The sequence below is a fragment of the Carcharhinus amblyrhynchos genome, chromosome 32 (genome assembly GCF_965287045.1).
Source record: "Carcharhinus amblyrhynchos chromosome 32, sCarAmb.v2.hapA, whole genome shotgun sequence".
Classification (NCBI taxonomy): domain Eukaryota; kingdom Metazoa; phylum Chordata; class Chondrichthyes; order Carcharhiniformes; family Carcharhinidae; genus Carcharhinus; species Carcharhinus amblyrhynchos.
This window is the reverse complement of record NC_137355.1, coordinates 16,369,248-16,385,845: the sequence shown is the minus strand read 5'-3', so window position 1 is coordinate 16,385,845 and position 16,598 is coordinate 16,369,248. Positions and strand designations below refer to the sequence as shown.

General features: G+C 46.5%; 1 protein-coding gene across 1 annotated transcript in view; it reads left to right on the top strand.

Moving 5' to 3' along the window:
• LOC145360690 (collagen and calcium-binding EGF domain-containing protein 1-like) overlaps nucleotides 1-5,217 on the top strand; it is a 107,378-nt gene extending 102,161 nt beyond the window's left edge. Inside the window, exon 11 of the mRNA XM_080216049.1 lies at nucleotides 3,950-5,217. Coding sequence (XP_080072175.1) covers nucleotides 3,950-4,141 — 192 coding nt within the window. The 3' untranslated portion in view covers nucleotides 4,142-5,217. The remainder of the gene's footprint in view (nucleotides 1-3,949) is intronic.
• Nucleotides 5,218-16,598: the final 11,381 nt, after the last annotated feature.

The window sequence follows — 16,598 nt, the reverse complement described above, 5'->3', positions numbered from 1 at the left end:
TCTGAAGATGTGCAGGTTAGATGGATTAGCCATGCTAAATTACCCCTTAGTGTCACAAGATGTGTGCGTTAAGTGAATTGGCCATGCTAAATTGCCCCTTAGTGTCCATAGATGTGTAGGTTAAATGGATTAACCAGGTTTGTTAAATGCATGGGGTTACTGTGATAGGGCAGGGGATATGGGTAGCACAGTGGCAAGTAGTTAGCATTGCTGCCTCACAGCACCAGGGACCCGGTTCAATTCCAAGGTTGAAGTTGGAGTCAATGGGAAGCTGTTCCCGAGATCCTGTCTACCTTATCAAGTGGATGTCAAAGATCCCATGGCACTATTTTGAGGAAGAACAGGGGAGTTCTCCCATGTGTCCTGATATTGAACCTTGATCGCACGATACAGGCAAAGCATACCGTTCATAGAGTACATAGAGGAGAAGGAAAGGAGAGAGCGCAGAATGTAGCATTATAGTCACAGCTAGGGTGTAGAGAAAGATCAGATTAATATAAGGTGCGTCCATTCAACTTAATATAAGGTGTGACAGCAGCAGGGAAGAAGCTGTTCTTGAGGTCATGTATCAACATGACCTGAAGAACAGCTTCTTCCCTGCTGCTGTCACACCTTATATTAAGTTGAATGGACGCACCTCATGTATCAACATGACCTCAGACTCTTGTATCTTATTCCCAATGGAAGAAGGTGGAAGGTGTCTGGGGTGCATGGGGGTCCTTGATTATGCTGGCTGCTTTTCCGAGGCAGCAGGAAGTGTAGGCAGAGTCAATGGATGGGAGGCTGGTTTGTGTGATGGACTGTGCTACGTTCACAACTCTTGGTAGTTCCTTGTGGTCTTGGTCAGAGCAGGAGCCAAGCTGAAATACATCTGGAAAGGATACTTTCTATGGTGCATCTGTAAACGTTGGTGAGAGTCAAGCGACCATTGTCTATTCTCAGTGGGCCTCCAGTCTAAGCCGAGACTGACCTCCGACAGTTGGTCATTAACGCCCATGGAAAGGCACAACTGGCTACCTGCCTCACATGCTCCGGTTTGCACCCAGAGTGCGAAAGATGTGCTGGTTAGATGTATTGGCCATGCTAAATTCTCCCTCAGTGTACCCGAACAAACGCGGGGAGTGTGGCGGCTCGGGGATTTTCACAGTAACTTCATTGCAGTGTTAATGTAAGCCTACTTGCAATTAACAAATAAACTTTTAACTAAATTTTAAATCCTAAAAATCTTACCATCCATATTGCAGAGAGTGGATACGTAAGCTGTAAGTTGATTTGTTTGAGTGGGTTAGATCTCAGGGTTAGCAATAAATTGAATGAAGTTGGGGTTAAAAAGATCAAAGTATCTTAAACTTACTTTCGGTGATGATATGGAGATGCTGGTTTTGGACTGGGGTAAGCACAGTAAGAAGTCCCACAACATCAGGTTGCAGTCCAACAGATTTATTTGGTAGCACGAGCTTTCGGAGCATTGCCCCTTCATCAGGTGAGTGAAGAATTGGATTCACAAACAGGAGGGATATAGGCACAGACTCAATTTACAAGATAATGGTTGGAATGCGAGTCTTAACAGGGAATCAAGTCTTAAATGTGCAGATAATGCAAGTGGAGAAAGGGTTAAGCAGAGGCTAAAGAGGTGTAAATTGACTCAAGCCAGGACAGTTAATGAGACTTTGCAAGCCCAGGCAAACCCAAACCCAGGAGATTTTGCAAACCCAGATCTGTAATCTGTGGGGATTACAGACAGTACGACGTGAACCCAAGATCCCGGTTGAGGCTGTCCTCACGTGTGCAGAACTTGGCGATCAGTTTCTGCTCAGCGACTCTGCGTTGTTGTGAAGGCCACCTCGGAGAACGCTTACCTGAAGGTCAGAGGCTGAATGCCCGTGACCGCTGAAGTGTTGCAGTGATGTTTGGTCCAGACTAAGTGTTGGCTACAATGATACTATTTTAGCCAGATGCCCTGGTTTTAGTGCAAAAGCTCTTGAGGTTTAGGGGGATATGGGCCACCATGCCTTGGGGAAAGTGACTGACCCAGTGAAATTGCACACCCAGCCATTTCTGTTCCTGCCCCGAGTGGGTGGAGGTGGGGATACAAGTCCAGTCCTGGATTTCCTTTTTGTGTTGCAAGATTACCCCTGCATTGCGTGATTCCACGCTGGAGGCCGGCAGTGGTTCTGCTGCCCCGACAACAGCTGTACAAAAGGCACAGCTGCTGCACCTGGAGTTATTTTGTTCTCGCTCCAGTTTAATGCAAGTTTGATGTTACACATCAGAGATTACTGACATGCACAAGTGCCTCTCACTTCAACACAGGAAAGCCTACAAAAGCCCGCAAGATAACTGATAAGGAAAAAAAAATAGAATTTGGAACAAGTCAGGGGAAAAGACAGACAATCTCAATCTTACCTGTGCAGCATCGTAACTATTGCATTCCTGTAGCTTCATAAAAGGTGGTTTCAAAGATCACACCTTGTTTGTGCCTTTACCTGAAGCAACAGTGGGGCTCTGCCTTCAAGGGGAGGTGTGGTCTAGTGGTATTATCGCTTGACTATTAATCCAGAAACTCAGCTAATGTTCTGGGGGACACGGGTTCGAATCCTGCCACGGCAGATGGTAGAATTTGAATTCGATTTTAAAAAAATCTGGAATTAAGAATCTACTGTTGATCGTTGTCTGAAAAACCCACCTGGTTCCTTTTAGCGAAGGAAATCTTTACCCAGTCTGGCCTACATGTCATACAGCAATATGGTTGACTCTCAACTGCCCTCGGGCAATTAGATATGGGCAATAAATGCTGCCAGCGATGCCCATGTCCCACAAATGAATAAAAAAAATTGATGGTTGTATTGTGCAGAGAAATTGGATTCTATGGACTGATATAGAAGGATCAAACTGGAAACTTATTAAGGCCATCTACAAATATTAAATTTATAGATGGTCACTTGCGGTCTTGAGTGACTGTTGGAGTTTGCATGTTTTCTCCATGTCTGCATAGATTTCCTCCGGGTGCTCCGGTTTCCTCCCACAGTCCAAAGGTGTGTAGGTTAGGTTGATTAGCCATTTTAACTTGCCCCTTAGTGTCCCAAGATGGGCCCATGCTAAATTGCCTCTTTAGTGTCCAAAGATGTTCCGATTAGGTGGATTGGCTGTGCTAAATCATCCCTTAATGTCCAGAGATGTGCATGTTAGGTGGATTGGCCATTCTAAGTTGCCCCTTAGTGTCCAAAGATGTTCCAATAAGGTGGATTGGCCATGCTAAATTAACCCTTAGTGTCCAAAGATGTGCAGGTTAGGTCGATTGGCTATGCTGAATTGCCCCTTAGTGTCCCAATCTGGGGCCATGCTAAATTGACCGTTAGTATCCAAAGATGTGCAGGTTAGGTGAATTGGCCACGTTAAATTGTCCCTTAGTGTCCAAAGATGTGCGGGTTAGGTGGATTGGCTATGCTAAATTGTCCCTTAGTGTCCAAAGATGTGTGGGTTAGGTGGATTGGCCATGCTAAATTGTCCCTTAGCGTCCAAAGATGTGTGGGTTAGGTGGATTGGCCATGCTAAATTGCCCCTCAGTGTCCAAAGATGTGCGGGTTAGGTGAAGAGAGAACAAAATAACTCCAGGTGCAACGGCTGTGCCTTTTGTGCAGCTGTTGTTGAGGCAACGGAAGGACTTCCGGCCTCCAGCGTGGAATCGCGCAATGCCGAGCGCGAGGGTAACCTCGCAACATGAAAAGGAATCAGGGATTGGGTGCGGGAAGTCCTCAGTAAGATGATCTGTTAGTGGGCTGAATGGCCTTTGTCTGCGCTGTACAGATTGTATGAGTCTATTGTTTTACTCTTAAGATATAAAGAAAGTTAAATATTCCATTGAAGAGTGTTGTATGTTAGCTAGGAGAGAGGGAGGAAGTTACTGATAGAGCATTTTATTCCTGTACTGGATTTTATTTTATTAAAGGGCCCTCCCGGATCCTTTGACTTTCTCCTACTGATGATGGCTGACATCAGGCATGATATCATCGAACTTCAGGAGAAAGTGTTTGGTGAACAGCGAGGCATTACCATCGACAGTCTGCCCCTTGATACACAAGACGCAGGATCTGGGCAAGAGAAGGTGCTCCCTACACATCGTGGTAGCCACAACAGGTGACCAGACCTTCCAAGATGTTGAAACAACACCTCATCTACTGTCCGCTATCTCATTGTATTTTTATGTGAATTAATCAGATCACATCAATATTCTTCTACTGTGCCACAAACTACTTACATAATGAAATGAATGTACAATAGTTGATATTTAACTGTGCCAAAGTGGGGCTCTTAATCGATGTTGCCCGTGTCCTATCCCACACATACATCCTTGTCTCTTTCTTCTCCACTGGTAACCAAAATGTATTGAGTTCAAAGTCCTTTCTCCTATTCATTTGTGGGCATGGCAAGACCTGCATTTGATCCCCATCCCTAGTTACCCTCGAGAAGGTGACGGTGAGGTGCTTTCTTGCACCACTTCAGTCCAAGTGGTGTCGGTAAACCCACAATGCTGCTGATAAGAGAATTCCAGCATTTGACCCTTTGATGGTCAAGGAACGGTGAGATATTTCCAAGGCGGGATGGTGTGTGGCTTGGTGGGGAACTTGCAGGTCGTGGTGTTCCCACGTGCAAGTGCCCATGTCTTTGCAGGGGGTAGAGGTCACAGCTTTCGAAGGAGCCTTGGTGAGTTAAAGAACAAGGAACAAAGAAAATTATAGCACAGGAACAGGCCCTTTGGCCTTCCAAGCCTGCACTGGCCATGCTGCACGTCTGAACTAAAACCTCCTACCCTTCCGCAGACCATATCCCTCTACACCCATCCTATTTGTGTATTTGTCCAGACGCCCCTTAAAACTCACTATCCACTTCCCCCAGCAGCGAGTTCCAGGCGCTCACTACCCTCTGTGTAAAAAAACTTGCCTCGTACCTCTCCTTTAAACCTTATCCCACGCACCGTAAACCTGTGCCCCCTGGAAATTGACACTTCCACCCTGAGAAGAAGCTTCTGACTATCTATGCCCTTCTGCAAGGCATATTGTAGATGGTACACACTGCTGTCACTGTACACCTGAGAGGGAATGTTTAATTTGGTGGCTAAGAGGCTCAGCAAATGGGTGCTTTGTTCCAGATGGTGTCCAACTTTTTGATTGTTGTTGGAGCCGCAGTGTGGCTGAGTGGCCTAAGGCCTTGATTGCGATTCCAAAGCCACTAGCTTCCAGTGCACCATCCCTTCATCAGGTGATGAAGGGGCAGCGCTCCAAAAGCTTGTGCTACTAAATAAACCTGTTGGACTTTAACCTGGTGTTATGAGACTTCTTACTGTACTTCTTGAATACCAGCCTCCACACCTAACTCTTCCAACTCTGCCCACTTTCACATCAGTTCCACAACTGAAGGTGGCACAGTGGTTAGCACTGCTGCCTCAAGGCGCCAGGGAACCCGAGTTCGATTCCCGTCTATGTGGAGTCTGCACGTTCTCCCCGTACCTGCATGGGTTTCCTCCGGGTGCTCCGGTTTCCTCCCTCATTCTTCTACGTCCCAAGGAATAAAGTCTTGGCCTGACCAACCTCTCCCTCTAACTCAGGCCCACTAGTCCCGGCAACAACCTTGCAAATCTGCTCTGCATTCTTTCCAGTTTAACAATCACCCACGCAAAGCGGCAGACACAGCCCTACGTGTTCATTCAGACATAATGTGGAGATGCTGACGTTGGACTGGGGTAAGCAGAGTAAGAAGTCTCACAACACCAGGTTAAAGCCCAACAGGTTTATTTGGCAGCCCAAGCTTTCGGAGTCTCGCTCCTTCTTCAGGTGAGAGTGCTCGTGCTGCCAAATAAACCTGTTGGACTTTAACCTGGTGTTCTGAGACTTCTTACCATTCAGAAATAAACAGCTGGGTTCCATACTTTCTTCAAGGTTGGGCTAGAACGTGGTGACACATAGGGCGAATTCTCCGGCCGTGCTGGTCTAAAAGCCGAAAATTCCCGACCATCAACGTTCCCCGCAACGAGCCCGCTAAAATTCCAGTGGTGGGCGGGATGGGAGAATTCCAGCCATAGACTGGCTGCTCCCAGAAATTACAGGCTGGTCTACCTCCAAATGGAAGCTTGCTCTGGTAGTGCAACTCCCTTGTACGCTGGAACCCATAGCCAGTTTCCTAGCTCATTTTTAGATCATTACCTGAACATCTGATATTAAAGATCACGCCTAGAATCCTGTCCACAAAACCTCGCTTCCTGTCACAATTTCTGTTCACACTTGTGGTGTCAACGTTGTGAATTGGTACGTCAACATTCTTTTGTCACAATGCAATCCCAGGTTCTGGAAATTAATATGGCCCTCTGGAGGTGTTCCCCAATCGCCTCCAACACTGTTTGTGGGCAAAAAGTTCATATTTAATAATCAACAGTGGAAAATGTTACTGGCAATTTACTTCACTTTATAAAGAGGGAAAGACAGCCTCACCAAAGAATGTTAAAAGTTTATGAAGTTAATTTCAAACTACTTCCTTGTAAAATATCCAAATTGCTGATGTTCCAATGATTTGTATCTCAGGTTTACAGTATTCTTAAAGTCTTCATGTTTGGTTATGCATATGTCTGATTATAGTATGAAATGTATACTCAGGTATCTATTGAGAAATTATATTTCAATTTGTTCTATTTGGTACGCCTGTCAATTTCATCTATCCCTTCGCGGATTGCTAATACTTCACTTTGATTGCCAGCCGGAAGAGTAAAGAAATAGAACAGGAAAGCAGCAGCAGAGTAACTTCACAGGCTGACGATCTTCCCTGTTACTTTGTGTCATTTCGCTCAGAATCATACAATCCCTACAGTGCAGAAGGAGACAATTTGGCCCATTGAATCGCACCCAAGCCCTATCCCCATAACCACACATATTTACCCTGCCAATCCCCTGACACTAGGGTCAATTCTGCACGGTTCATCAACTCAACCTGCACATCTTTGGACTGTGGGAGGAAACCAAAGCAAACCCCCGCAGACATGGGGAGAATGTGCAGAATCCACACAGACAGTGACCCAAGGCGGGAATCGAACTTGGGTCCTTGGCGCTGCGAGGGAGCAGTGCTAACCACTGTGCCAACTTGGAACGTTTGTTCCAGTTACTTATTCAGCACTGTGGAGCACTCGCTGATGACTTGTTGACAACTAACAAGTAAGAGTTACATTAATACTGCAATGAAGTTACTGTGAAAATCCCCAAGTTGCAACACTCCGGCGCCTGTTCAGGTACATTGAGGGAGAATTTAGCATAGCCAATGCACCTAACCAGCTCATCTTTCAGACTGTGGGAGGAAACTGGAGCACCCGGAGGAAACGCATGCAGACACGGGGAGAACGTGCAGTCTCCGCACAGACAGTGACCCAAGATTGGGAATCGAACCCCAGTCCCTGGCCTTGTGCCACCATGCCACGCCCCCCCATCGCATCTGATAGTGACAGTCCCATACTGGGCAGGAGTGGGCTGTTACAAACTGGACATGAGGGGGTGAGAGAATTATGCAGGTTTTGCTCAAGGTATCAGCTCTGCTGTGACACCCCCTTAATGTCAATTGTCTGCCAACCTCCTTCCTAGGGTGGCACAGGGACCCGGGTTCGATTCCCGGCTGGGTCACTGTCTGTGTGGAGTCTGCACGCTCACACAATTATATAAAACCCACAATGCAGAAGGAGGCCATCCAGCCCATGGAGTCTGCACTGACGACAATCCCACCAAGGCCGTATCCCCGTAGCCCCACATACTTACCCTGCTAATCCCTCTAACCTATTCATCCTGGACACTAAGGGGCAATTTAGCACGGCCAATGTGCCTAACCTGCACATCTCTGGACCGTGGGAGGAAACTGGAGCACCCAGAGGAAACCCATGCAGGCATGGGGAGAACACGCAGATTCCAGACAGGCAGTGACCCAAGCCGGGAATCGAACTTAGGTCCCTGGCATTGTGAGGCAGCAGTGCTAATCACTGTGCCACCCTGCTGCCCCGTGTCTGTGTGGGTTTCCTCACAGTGCCAGGGGCCCAGGCTTAATTCCCAGCTTGGGTCACTGTTTGTGTGGAGGCTACATGTTTCCCCATGTCCACGTGATTTTCCTCTGGATGCTCCGGTCTCCTCCCACAGTCCAATAGATGTGTTGATTTGAAGCATTGGCCCTGCTAAATTCTCTCATAGTGTACCCAAACAGGCACCGGAGTGCGGCAACTAGAGGATTTTCACATTAACTTCATTGCAGCGTTAATGTAAGCTTACTTGTGACGTTAATAAATAAACCCTATCTTTAGAGGGAACGCACAGACATGGGGAAAACATACAAATTCCACACAGACAGTGACTCAAGGCTAGAATTGAACACGGTTCTCTGGCGCTGTGAGGCAGCAGTGCTAACCACTGTACCACCATGCTGTCTGCACATCCTAGTGTAATTTTCCCGTGATCTCCAACCCTGGCTCACCTAAGACTACAAAAGGTGTTTCATATAATGCCATGACAGGTCTACCTAAGTATATGCCAATGTGTCTGTGGTACATAGGAACTAGGGCTAGAACATAAGAACTAGGAGCAGGAGTTGGCAACCTGGCCCCTCGAGCCTGCTCCGCCATTCAATAAGATCATGGCTGATCTTTTTGTGGACTCAGCTTCACTTACCTGCCACTTACCTGCTCACCATAACCCTTAATTCCTTAGAACATAGAACATTACAGCGCAGTACAGGCTCTTCGGCCCTCGATGTTGTGCCGACCAGTGGAACCAATCTACTGACCCTCTAACCTAAACTATTCCAATGTTATCCATATGTCTATCCACTGACCATTTGAACACCCTTAAAGTTGGCAGGTCCACAACTGCTGCAGGCAGAGCATTCCACACCCTTACTACCCTCTGAGTAAAGAACCTACCTCTGACATCCGTCCTATAATTATCACCTTTACTGTTCAAAAATCTATCTACCTTTGCCTCAACTGCTTCACGGGGCAGGGAATTCCACAGATTCACAACCCTTTGGGTAAAGAAGTTCCTCCCAACTCAGTCCTAAATATACTCCCCGTTATTTTGGGGCCATGTTCCCTAGTTCTAGTTTCACCCACCAGTGGAACCAACTTCCCTGCTTCTATCTTATTCATTCTCCTCATAATCTTAGATGTTTAGTCTTATATACGCGTTTGTGAATATATACACAAACATAACTCATGTTGATGACACTTGTGAGAGAGAAAAACAGCAAGAGACCTGAAGGTAACAACCCCAGATTTCTTTAATGGTCTACTTATGAGAAACTAGGGCAATCTTAGCCCAACAATCCAATCCTCCCAACAGACTGTATGCAAGTTGGGTTGCGAGATTAAAGATTCCTAATTCATCTCACCTCCTGAGGGAGTTGCTTAAGCAAAACTGGTGGGAAAATAATACTGAACTTTGTCACAATTCAATCAAACAAAAATGCCAGTGAATTTAATCTCCAAAACAATCTGCGTTATTCATCCCTGCCCGATTACATTCCACAGTTGATATTTTTATTAACATTAAAACAGGATGTCTCAGAGGCATTTCATCTGTATCTGCTTCATGCCTTCAATCCTACGCTCACCAGGTAATGGGCGGTAGTGGGTTAGCACTGCTGCCTCAGGGACCCGGGTTCAATTCCAGCCTTCAGTCACTGTCTGCGTGGAGAGTCCGCACTTTCTCCCTGTGTCTATGTGGGTTTCCTTTCCGGGTCCTCCAGTTTCCTGCCACAGTCCAAAGATGCGCTTTTTTAAAATTCATACATGGGACATGGGCATCGCTGGCTGGCCAGCATTTATTGCCCATCCCTAGTAGCTCTTGAAATTGAGTGACTTGTTAGGCCATTTCAGAGGGCAGTTGAGAGTCAACCACATTGCTGTGGCTCTGGAGTCACATGTAGGCCAGACCGGGTAAGGATGGCCGATTTCCTTCCCTAAAGGACATTAGTGAACCAGATGGACTTTTCCAACAACGGTTTTGCGGTCATCAGTAGATTCTTAATTCCAGATGTGTTTTTTTTATTGAATTCAAATTCCACCATCTGCCGTGGTGGGATTGGAACCCGGGTCCCCAGAACGTTAGCTGAGTTTCTGGATTAAAGGCCTAGCGATAATACCACTAGCCATCATCTCCCTGAGGTTAGGTTGACTAACCATGCTGAAATGCCCCTTAAAGGAGCCATGCAGACATGGGGAGAATGTGCAGACTCCGCACAGACGGTAACCCAACTCAGGAATCGAACCCGGGTCCTTGGCACTGTGAGGCAGCAGAGCTAAAAGCTCATTTATTAGTGCCACAAATAGGCTTACAATTAGTGCCACAAGTAGGCTTACATTAACACTGCAATGAAGTTACTGTGAAAATCCCCTAGTCGTCGCACTCCAGTGCCTGTGCAGGTCAATGCACCCTAACCAGCACACTTTCAGACTGGGGGAGGAAACCAGAGCATCCGGAGGAAACCCAGACACGGTGAGAATGTGCAAACTCCACACAGACAGTGGCCCAAGCCAGGAATCGAACCTGGGACTCTGACCCTGTGAGGCAGCAGTGCTAACCACTGCCGTGCCACCCTGAATTTGCCCCTTAGCGTCCGGGATGTTAGAGGGATTAGCCAGGTAAGTGTGCGGGGTTACGGGATAGGTGGGATCGTTGTCGATGCAGACGTGATGAGCTGAATGGCCTCCTTCTGCACTGTAGGGATTCTATGAGATAACTGCAGGATGTATGATTTTGCCTTTGTAGATGTATACTAGGAACACACACCTAACTATGACCCCCCCCACCCTGCCTCTCATTTCCATCTCCAGCTATGTATACTCTTGAGGGCTGGTGCATCACTCAGGGGAGGTTCATCCCTGCCCTACAGTCCCACTGAATTAGTGTTGCATTTTCAATGGAGCATTCGTGACCCAGGTAAACGGGGGATGGCTGGGATCCCAGAATCAACTGGCATGTCAGCTGTGTTATCCTTCATCAGTTGTCACAGGAATTCAAACTGATAAGAACAACAAGCACACGCAAAGCCTGAGACATCACTGAAACTTCCTTTAAATGCACGGGGATAGGAGGGTATTTTAAATTGTAATCAATGCAAAAAAAATGTAATGAAACATGGCAATGATTTCTATATATATATATACATATATGTATACGTATACAAATATATGTGTGTGGTCACTGGTTTATCAGTTGGTAGCACTGTACATCTGTCTGATGACTGAGGGTTCCTGCACTACGGTCCAACCTGTGCCACTGGTTGTATCACAGCTTGGTACGGCTCCTGCTTTGCCCAAGACCGCAAGGAACTACAAAAGATCTTGAATGTAGCCCAATCCATTGATCAAACTAGCCTCCCATCCACTGACTCCGTCTACACTTCCTGCTGCCTCGGGAAAGCAGCCAGCATAATTAAAGACGCCACGCACCCCGGACATTCTCTCTCCCACCTTCTTCCGTCGGGATAAAGATACAAAAGTCTGAGGTCACCTACCAACCAACTCAAGAACAGCTTCTTCCCTGCTGCCATCAGACTTTCGGATGGACCCACCCCGCATTAAGTTGATCTTTCTCTGCACCCTAGCTATGACTGGAACACTACCTTCTGCACACTCTCTTCTCCATCTTTATGAACAGTATGCTTTGTCTGTATAATGTGCAACAATACTTCTCACTGCATACTAATATATGTGACAATAATAAATCAGTCACAGCAGGGAATGTGGGATTGAGAGATTAATAGTGGGGCACTAGGCCAAGCCACTCCCTGCAGGTTCAGGCAGAGGAAGATCCCACAGTACAACACCAAGAGAAGAAAGGAGCTGTCACAGTGTCAAGCTTCTTAAAGGATTCATGTGGTGAAGAATGAAACACGGCAAGAAGTCTGACAACACCAGGTTTAAGTCCAACCGATTTATTTGATAGTAAACTCACAAGCTTTCGGGGTTTCCCTCTTCGTCAGGTGGATGGAGAGTACTGGCCTCAGACAGTGCATCCAAGAGCACAGACAGTTTACAGATTACTGATTAGAATGCGAATCTTTACACCAAACCTGCTATTCAAGTTTTAAAGTGGCCGACAATGTGAGTGGAAGGAGCACTGATCACAGGTTAAAGAGATGTGTATTGTCTCCAGACAGTACAGTAAGTGAGGTTTTGCAAACCCAGGCAAGTCATGGGGGATACAGACAGTGCGACATGAACCCAAGATCCCTGTTGAGACCGTCCTCGTGAGTGCCAGACCTCTTACTGTGTTTACCCCAGTCCAACGCCGGCATCTCCACATCGTGAAGAATGAAACCAGACTAGATGCAGATCATGTAGGTACTTTCATGGAATGCAGCATTACCCATCTCTCTCTCTGCCTCCTGCCAAAATTAGGACTTTTGACAGAAGGGATATGGAGCCAAAATAAATCACTGAACTTCCACTTCAACCCAGGCTCAGAGTGATTGGAATAGGAATGAAATCTGAGAGATTTTGCTTCAAAACCGCCTTGACAAACTACCAAAGGAGCAGAATTTGTCTGTTTTAATCGAACATGGCACCAAGCCAAAATGCAAACTTGGAGCTAAGGAAGAAGCGAATTGCTACTAAAGACCATATTATACTCTTAGACCGTAAGACCATAAGACATAGGAACAGAATTAGGCTACTCAGCCTATCGAGTTCACTCTGCCATTCAATCATGGCTGACATTTTTCTCATCCCCATTCTCCTGCCTTTACCTCAAAACCTCTAATCCCCTCATTAATCAAGGACCAGACTAAAAGACGCTCAATGATCCGGCCTTCTGTAGCAAAGAGTTCCACAGATTCACCACTCTCTGGCTGAAGAAATTCCTCCTCATCGCTGTTTTAAAGGATCATCTCTTTAGCCTGAGGTTGTGCCCTCTGGTTCTAGTTTTTCCTCCTAGTGGAAACATCCTCTCCATGTCCACTCTATCCAGGCCTCGGAGTATCCTGTAAGTTTCATAAGATCCCCCTCATCCTTCTAAACTCCAACGAGTACAAACGCAGAGCCCTCATAGTTCCTCCTATTCCTCCTATCCCTTATTCCTCTTGCTGCAACAGCAATGGAAGAGATCTCTAATTTTACTGGTCAGTACACATTCCTTGACAGATAGTGACCAGTAACCAAGACCAATATTTTCCAGTGAAGTTAGTGATTGCAAATGGTCAGAATTGCTTTTTAGTTTATACTCCATCCTTAAAGTTATGAAGCCAATGCTCAGAATGGACCAGGCAAACCCGAATCTATTCCTTGCCTTCTCCAAAAACCAAATCCAAATTCTAATTGAATCCAATTCAAGGTTCCATAGGAGACTCAGACAAGATCTAAGTTGACAAAATAAAGTATTGCATCCCATCTTGGATTTGATCTAACACTTGATCTCAGCCAAAAGGCTGAGAAGCGATGTCGGAATTAACCCTACAGATTGGCACAATTTTTATTCATTCATGGGACATGGACATCACTGGCTGGGCTAGCAGTTATTGCCCATCCCTTGTTGCCCTTGTTCAGAGGGCGATTGAGAGTCAACCACATTGCTGTTGCTCTGGAGTCACATGAAGGCCAGGCCGGGTAAGGACAGCAGATTTCATAGAATCCCACAGTGCAGAAGCAGGCTATTCGACCTGTCAAGCCTGCACCAATCACAGTCCCATTCAGCCCCATCGCCCCATGCATTTACCCTAGCCAGTCGCCTGACACTAAGGAGCAATTTAGCCTGGTCAATCCACCTAACTTGTTTGGGCTGTGGGAGGAAACGGGAGGAAACCCAAGCAGACACGGGGAGAACATGCAAAATCCAAACAGGCAGTGACCCAAGCCGGGAATCGAACCTGGGTCCCTGACACTGTGAGACAGCAGTACTAACCACTGCAATTTCGTTCCCTTAATGATTTTATTGAACCAGATGGGTTTTTCTGACAATGGTTTCATGGTCGTCAGTAGATTCTTAATTCCAGATTTTTTTTATTGAATTCAAATTCCACCATCTGCCGTGGCGGGATTCGAATCTGGGTGAATTGAGGTTCTGGATTAATAGTCTAGTGATAATAACACTAGGCCATCCACAGGCTCATGGATCAATATAACCTTCAATAGCCATATGTTCCATCCCTTTTTGATCATGTTGTCAACCACCTCACCTTTACCTGTCCATGGTCCTGCCCAGCCTTATTAACATAAAAACTGCCCTTAAAGTGTAAGTGCAGGCAAAAAGGGATTCGATAAAATAAATTGGGGCGTGGAAAGGGAGGCCTCTTCTAAGAATGGAAAGAATGAAAGAGTTACAGTGGGGAAGGTGACCATTGCGCATTTCACCCCGCCAGCCTCCGCATGCAAAACATAATCCTCTGCCATTTTTGCCAACTCCAGCTTGATGCCACCGCCAAACACATCTTCCCTTCACTCCCTCTGTTAGCATTCCCGTTCCCTCTGGGATAGCTTAGTCCACTCCTCCACGATACCCAACACCTCCCCCGTCATGGCACCTTCCCATGCAATCGCAGAAGGTGTGACACCTGTCCCTTTACCTCTTCCATTCTTACCATCCAAGGCCCAAAACACACATTCCAGGTTAAGCAGTGTTTCTCTTGCACCTCTTTCAATTTGGTCTATTGCATTCGCTGCTCCCTATGTGGCCTCCTCTATATTGCAGAGACCAAGCGTAGACTGGATGATCACTTTGCTGAGTACCTTCGGTCTGTGTGCAGTCAGGACCCTGACCTTGGGTCACTGCCTGTTTGGACCCTGCTCCCATGTCCACATGTCTGTCCTTGGCTTGCTGCAACGTGAAGCTCAATGCAAACTGGAGGAACAGCATCTCATCTTCTGGCGAGGCCTTCTGGTCTCAACATCAAATTCAACAACTTCAGATGATTTGCTCTATCCCCACCTTGGCCCCTTTGTTTTCATTCTATTTTGTTTAATCTTTTACTGTTCTGTATCTTTTTGTTTTGGTCTTTCTTCATTTTTCTTCCTCCCCCCAGCTCTTTCCTTCCCCCTACTTCATCCCCTTCCCTTTTCTCCCCCGCTTCCCCTTTTCTACATTCTACCTCTGTCCCATTTAACCCCCGTCCCACAACCCTCCATCTGTCACAACTTCCAGTTTCTCTGCCGTTTGGCCATTCACACTCTCTGTGGACAGCTATTAGCAGTTTTTTCCCCTGTCTGTGGCTGTGACTCATCTATCATTCCCTCCCCCTGCAGTATATCTCTCACTTCCTACACCTTTGACGAAGGGTCATCTGGACTCGAAATGTCAGCTCTTTCCTCTTCTTACAGATGCTGCCAGGCCGGCTAAGATTTTCCAGCATTTTCCCTTTTGGATTCAGTGCATCATATCCATGCTGGCTTTCCAGAAGAGGAACTCAGTATCACTCTCCCACCCCCTCCTTTTCCCTCAAAGATCTGCAGAACATCCCACTTCAGACACTTTATCCTCTTTCACAAGCTACGATTGAGATTGCTTCCACTACACTCTCCCAGGCAGATTCTAACTGTTCACTGCATAAATGTCCTTTTCCTCCTGTTGCCATTTGACTTGATTTATTATTGTCATGTGTATTGGGATACAGCGAAAGGTACTGTTTCTTGCTCGCTATTCAAAGAAAACATACTGTTCATAGAGGACAGAAGAGAAGGAGGGAGTGCAGAATGTTGAGTCACAGTCACAGCTAGGGTGTAGAGAAAGATCAACTTAATATAAGGTAGGTCCATTCAAAAGTCTGATGGCAGCAGGGAAGAAGTTATTCTTGAATCAGTTGTACGCGATCTCAGACTTTTGTATCTTTTTCCTGATGGAAAAAGGTGGAAGAGAGAATGTCTGGGGTGCGTCGGGTCCTTGATTATCATGGCTGCTTTCCCGAGGCAGCGGGAAGTGTAGACGGAGTCTTAATGATGTACTCGGGTTTCTCGAACCTTCCACCAACGAGGATCAGATTCTACTCTGTCTTAACCTCTGATGACTTTGATCTAGGGTTTCCAACTGTGGTTAAATGCATTCCTGGAGGTTTGAGCAGATGATTTGCCTCCACTCTCCAGCCATTAGTCAGCCAACATATCCATCCTTGAGATGTGCTGTCTTCCTACACCAATTGGAAAGCATCAAGAGTCATGGCCCAATTGGGTGACGCTTGACTAGAGGAAAAATGGCCCTTTTCCCTCATTTTCAATATTATCAGTAAAGAAAACGTTCAAAGAAAATGACGTACATGAAAAAGGAATCTTTTATTAACCTCCTGGTGATTTTTCTCCATGGTTGCACAGGGCAGTGTCCTAGATGTTGATGTTCATATCCAGGAGACACCAGGCCAATCCTGGATGGTTGGCAACCCTACTTTGAATGCCTCACGGTGGCACAGTGGTTCGCACCGCTGCCCCACAGAACCAGGGACCAGGGCTCCATTCCCGGCTTGGGTCGCTGTTTGTACCAAGTCTGCACATTCTCCACATGTCTGCATGGGATTCCTCCGAGTGCTCTTGTTTCCTCCGAGAAATGTGGGGGTTAGGTGCATTGGCAGTGCTAAATTCTCCCTCAGTGTACTCAAACAGA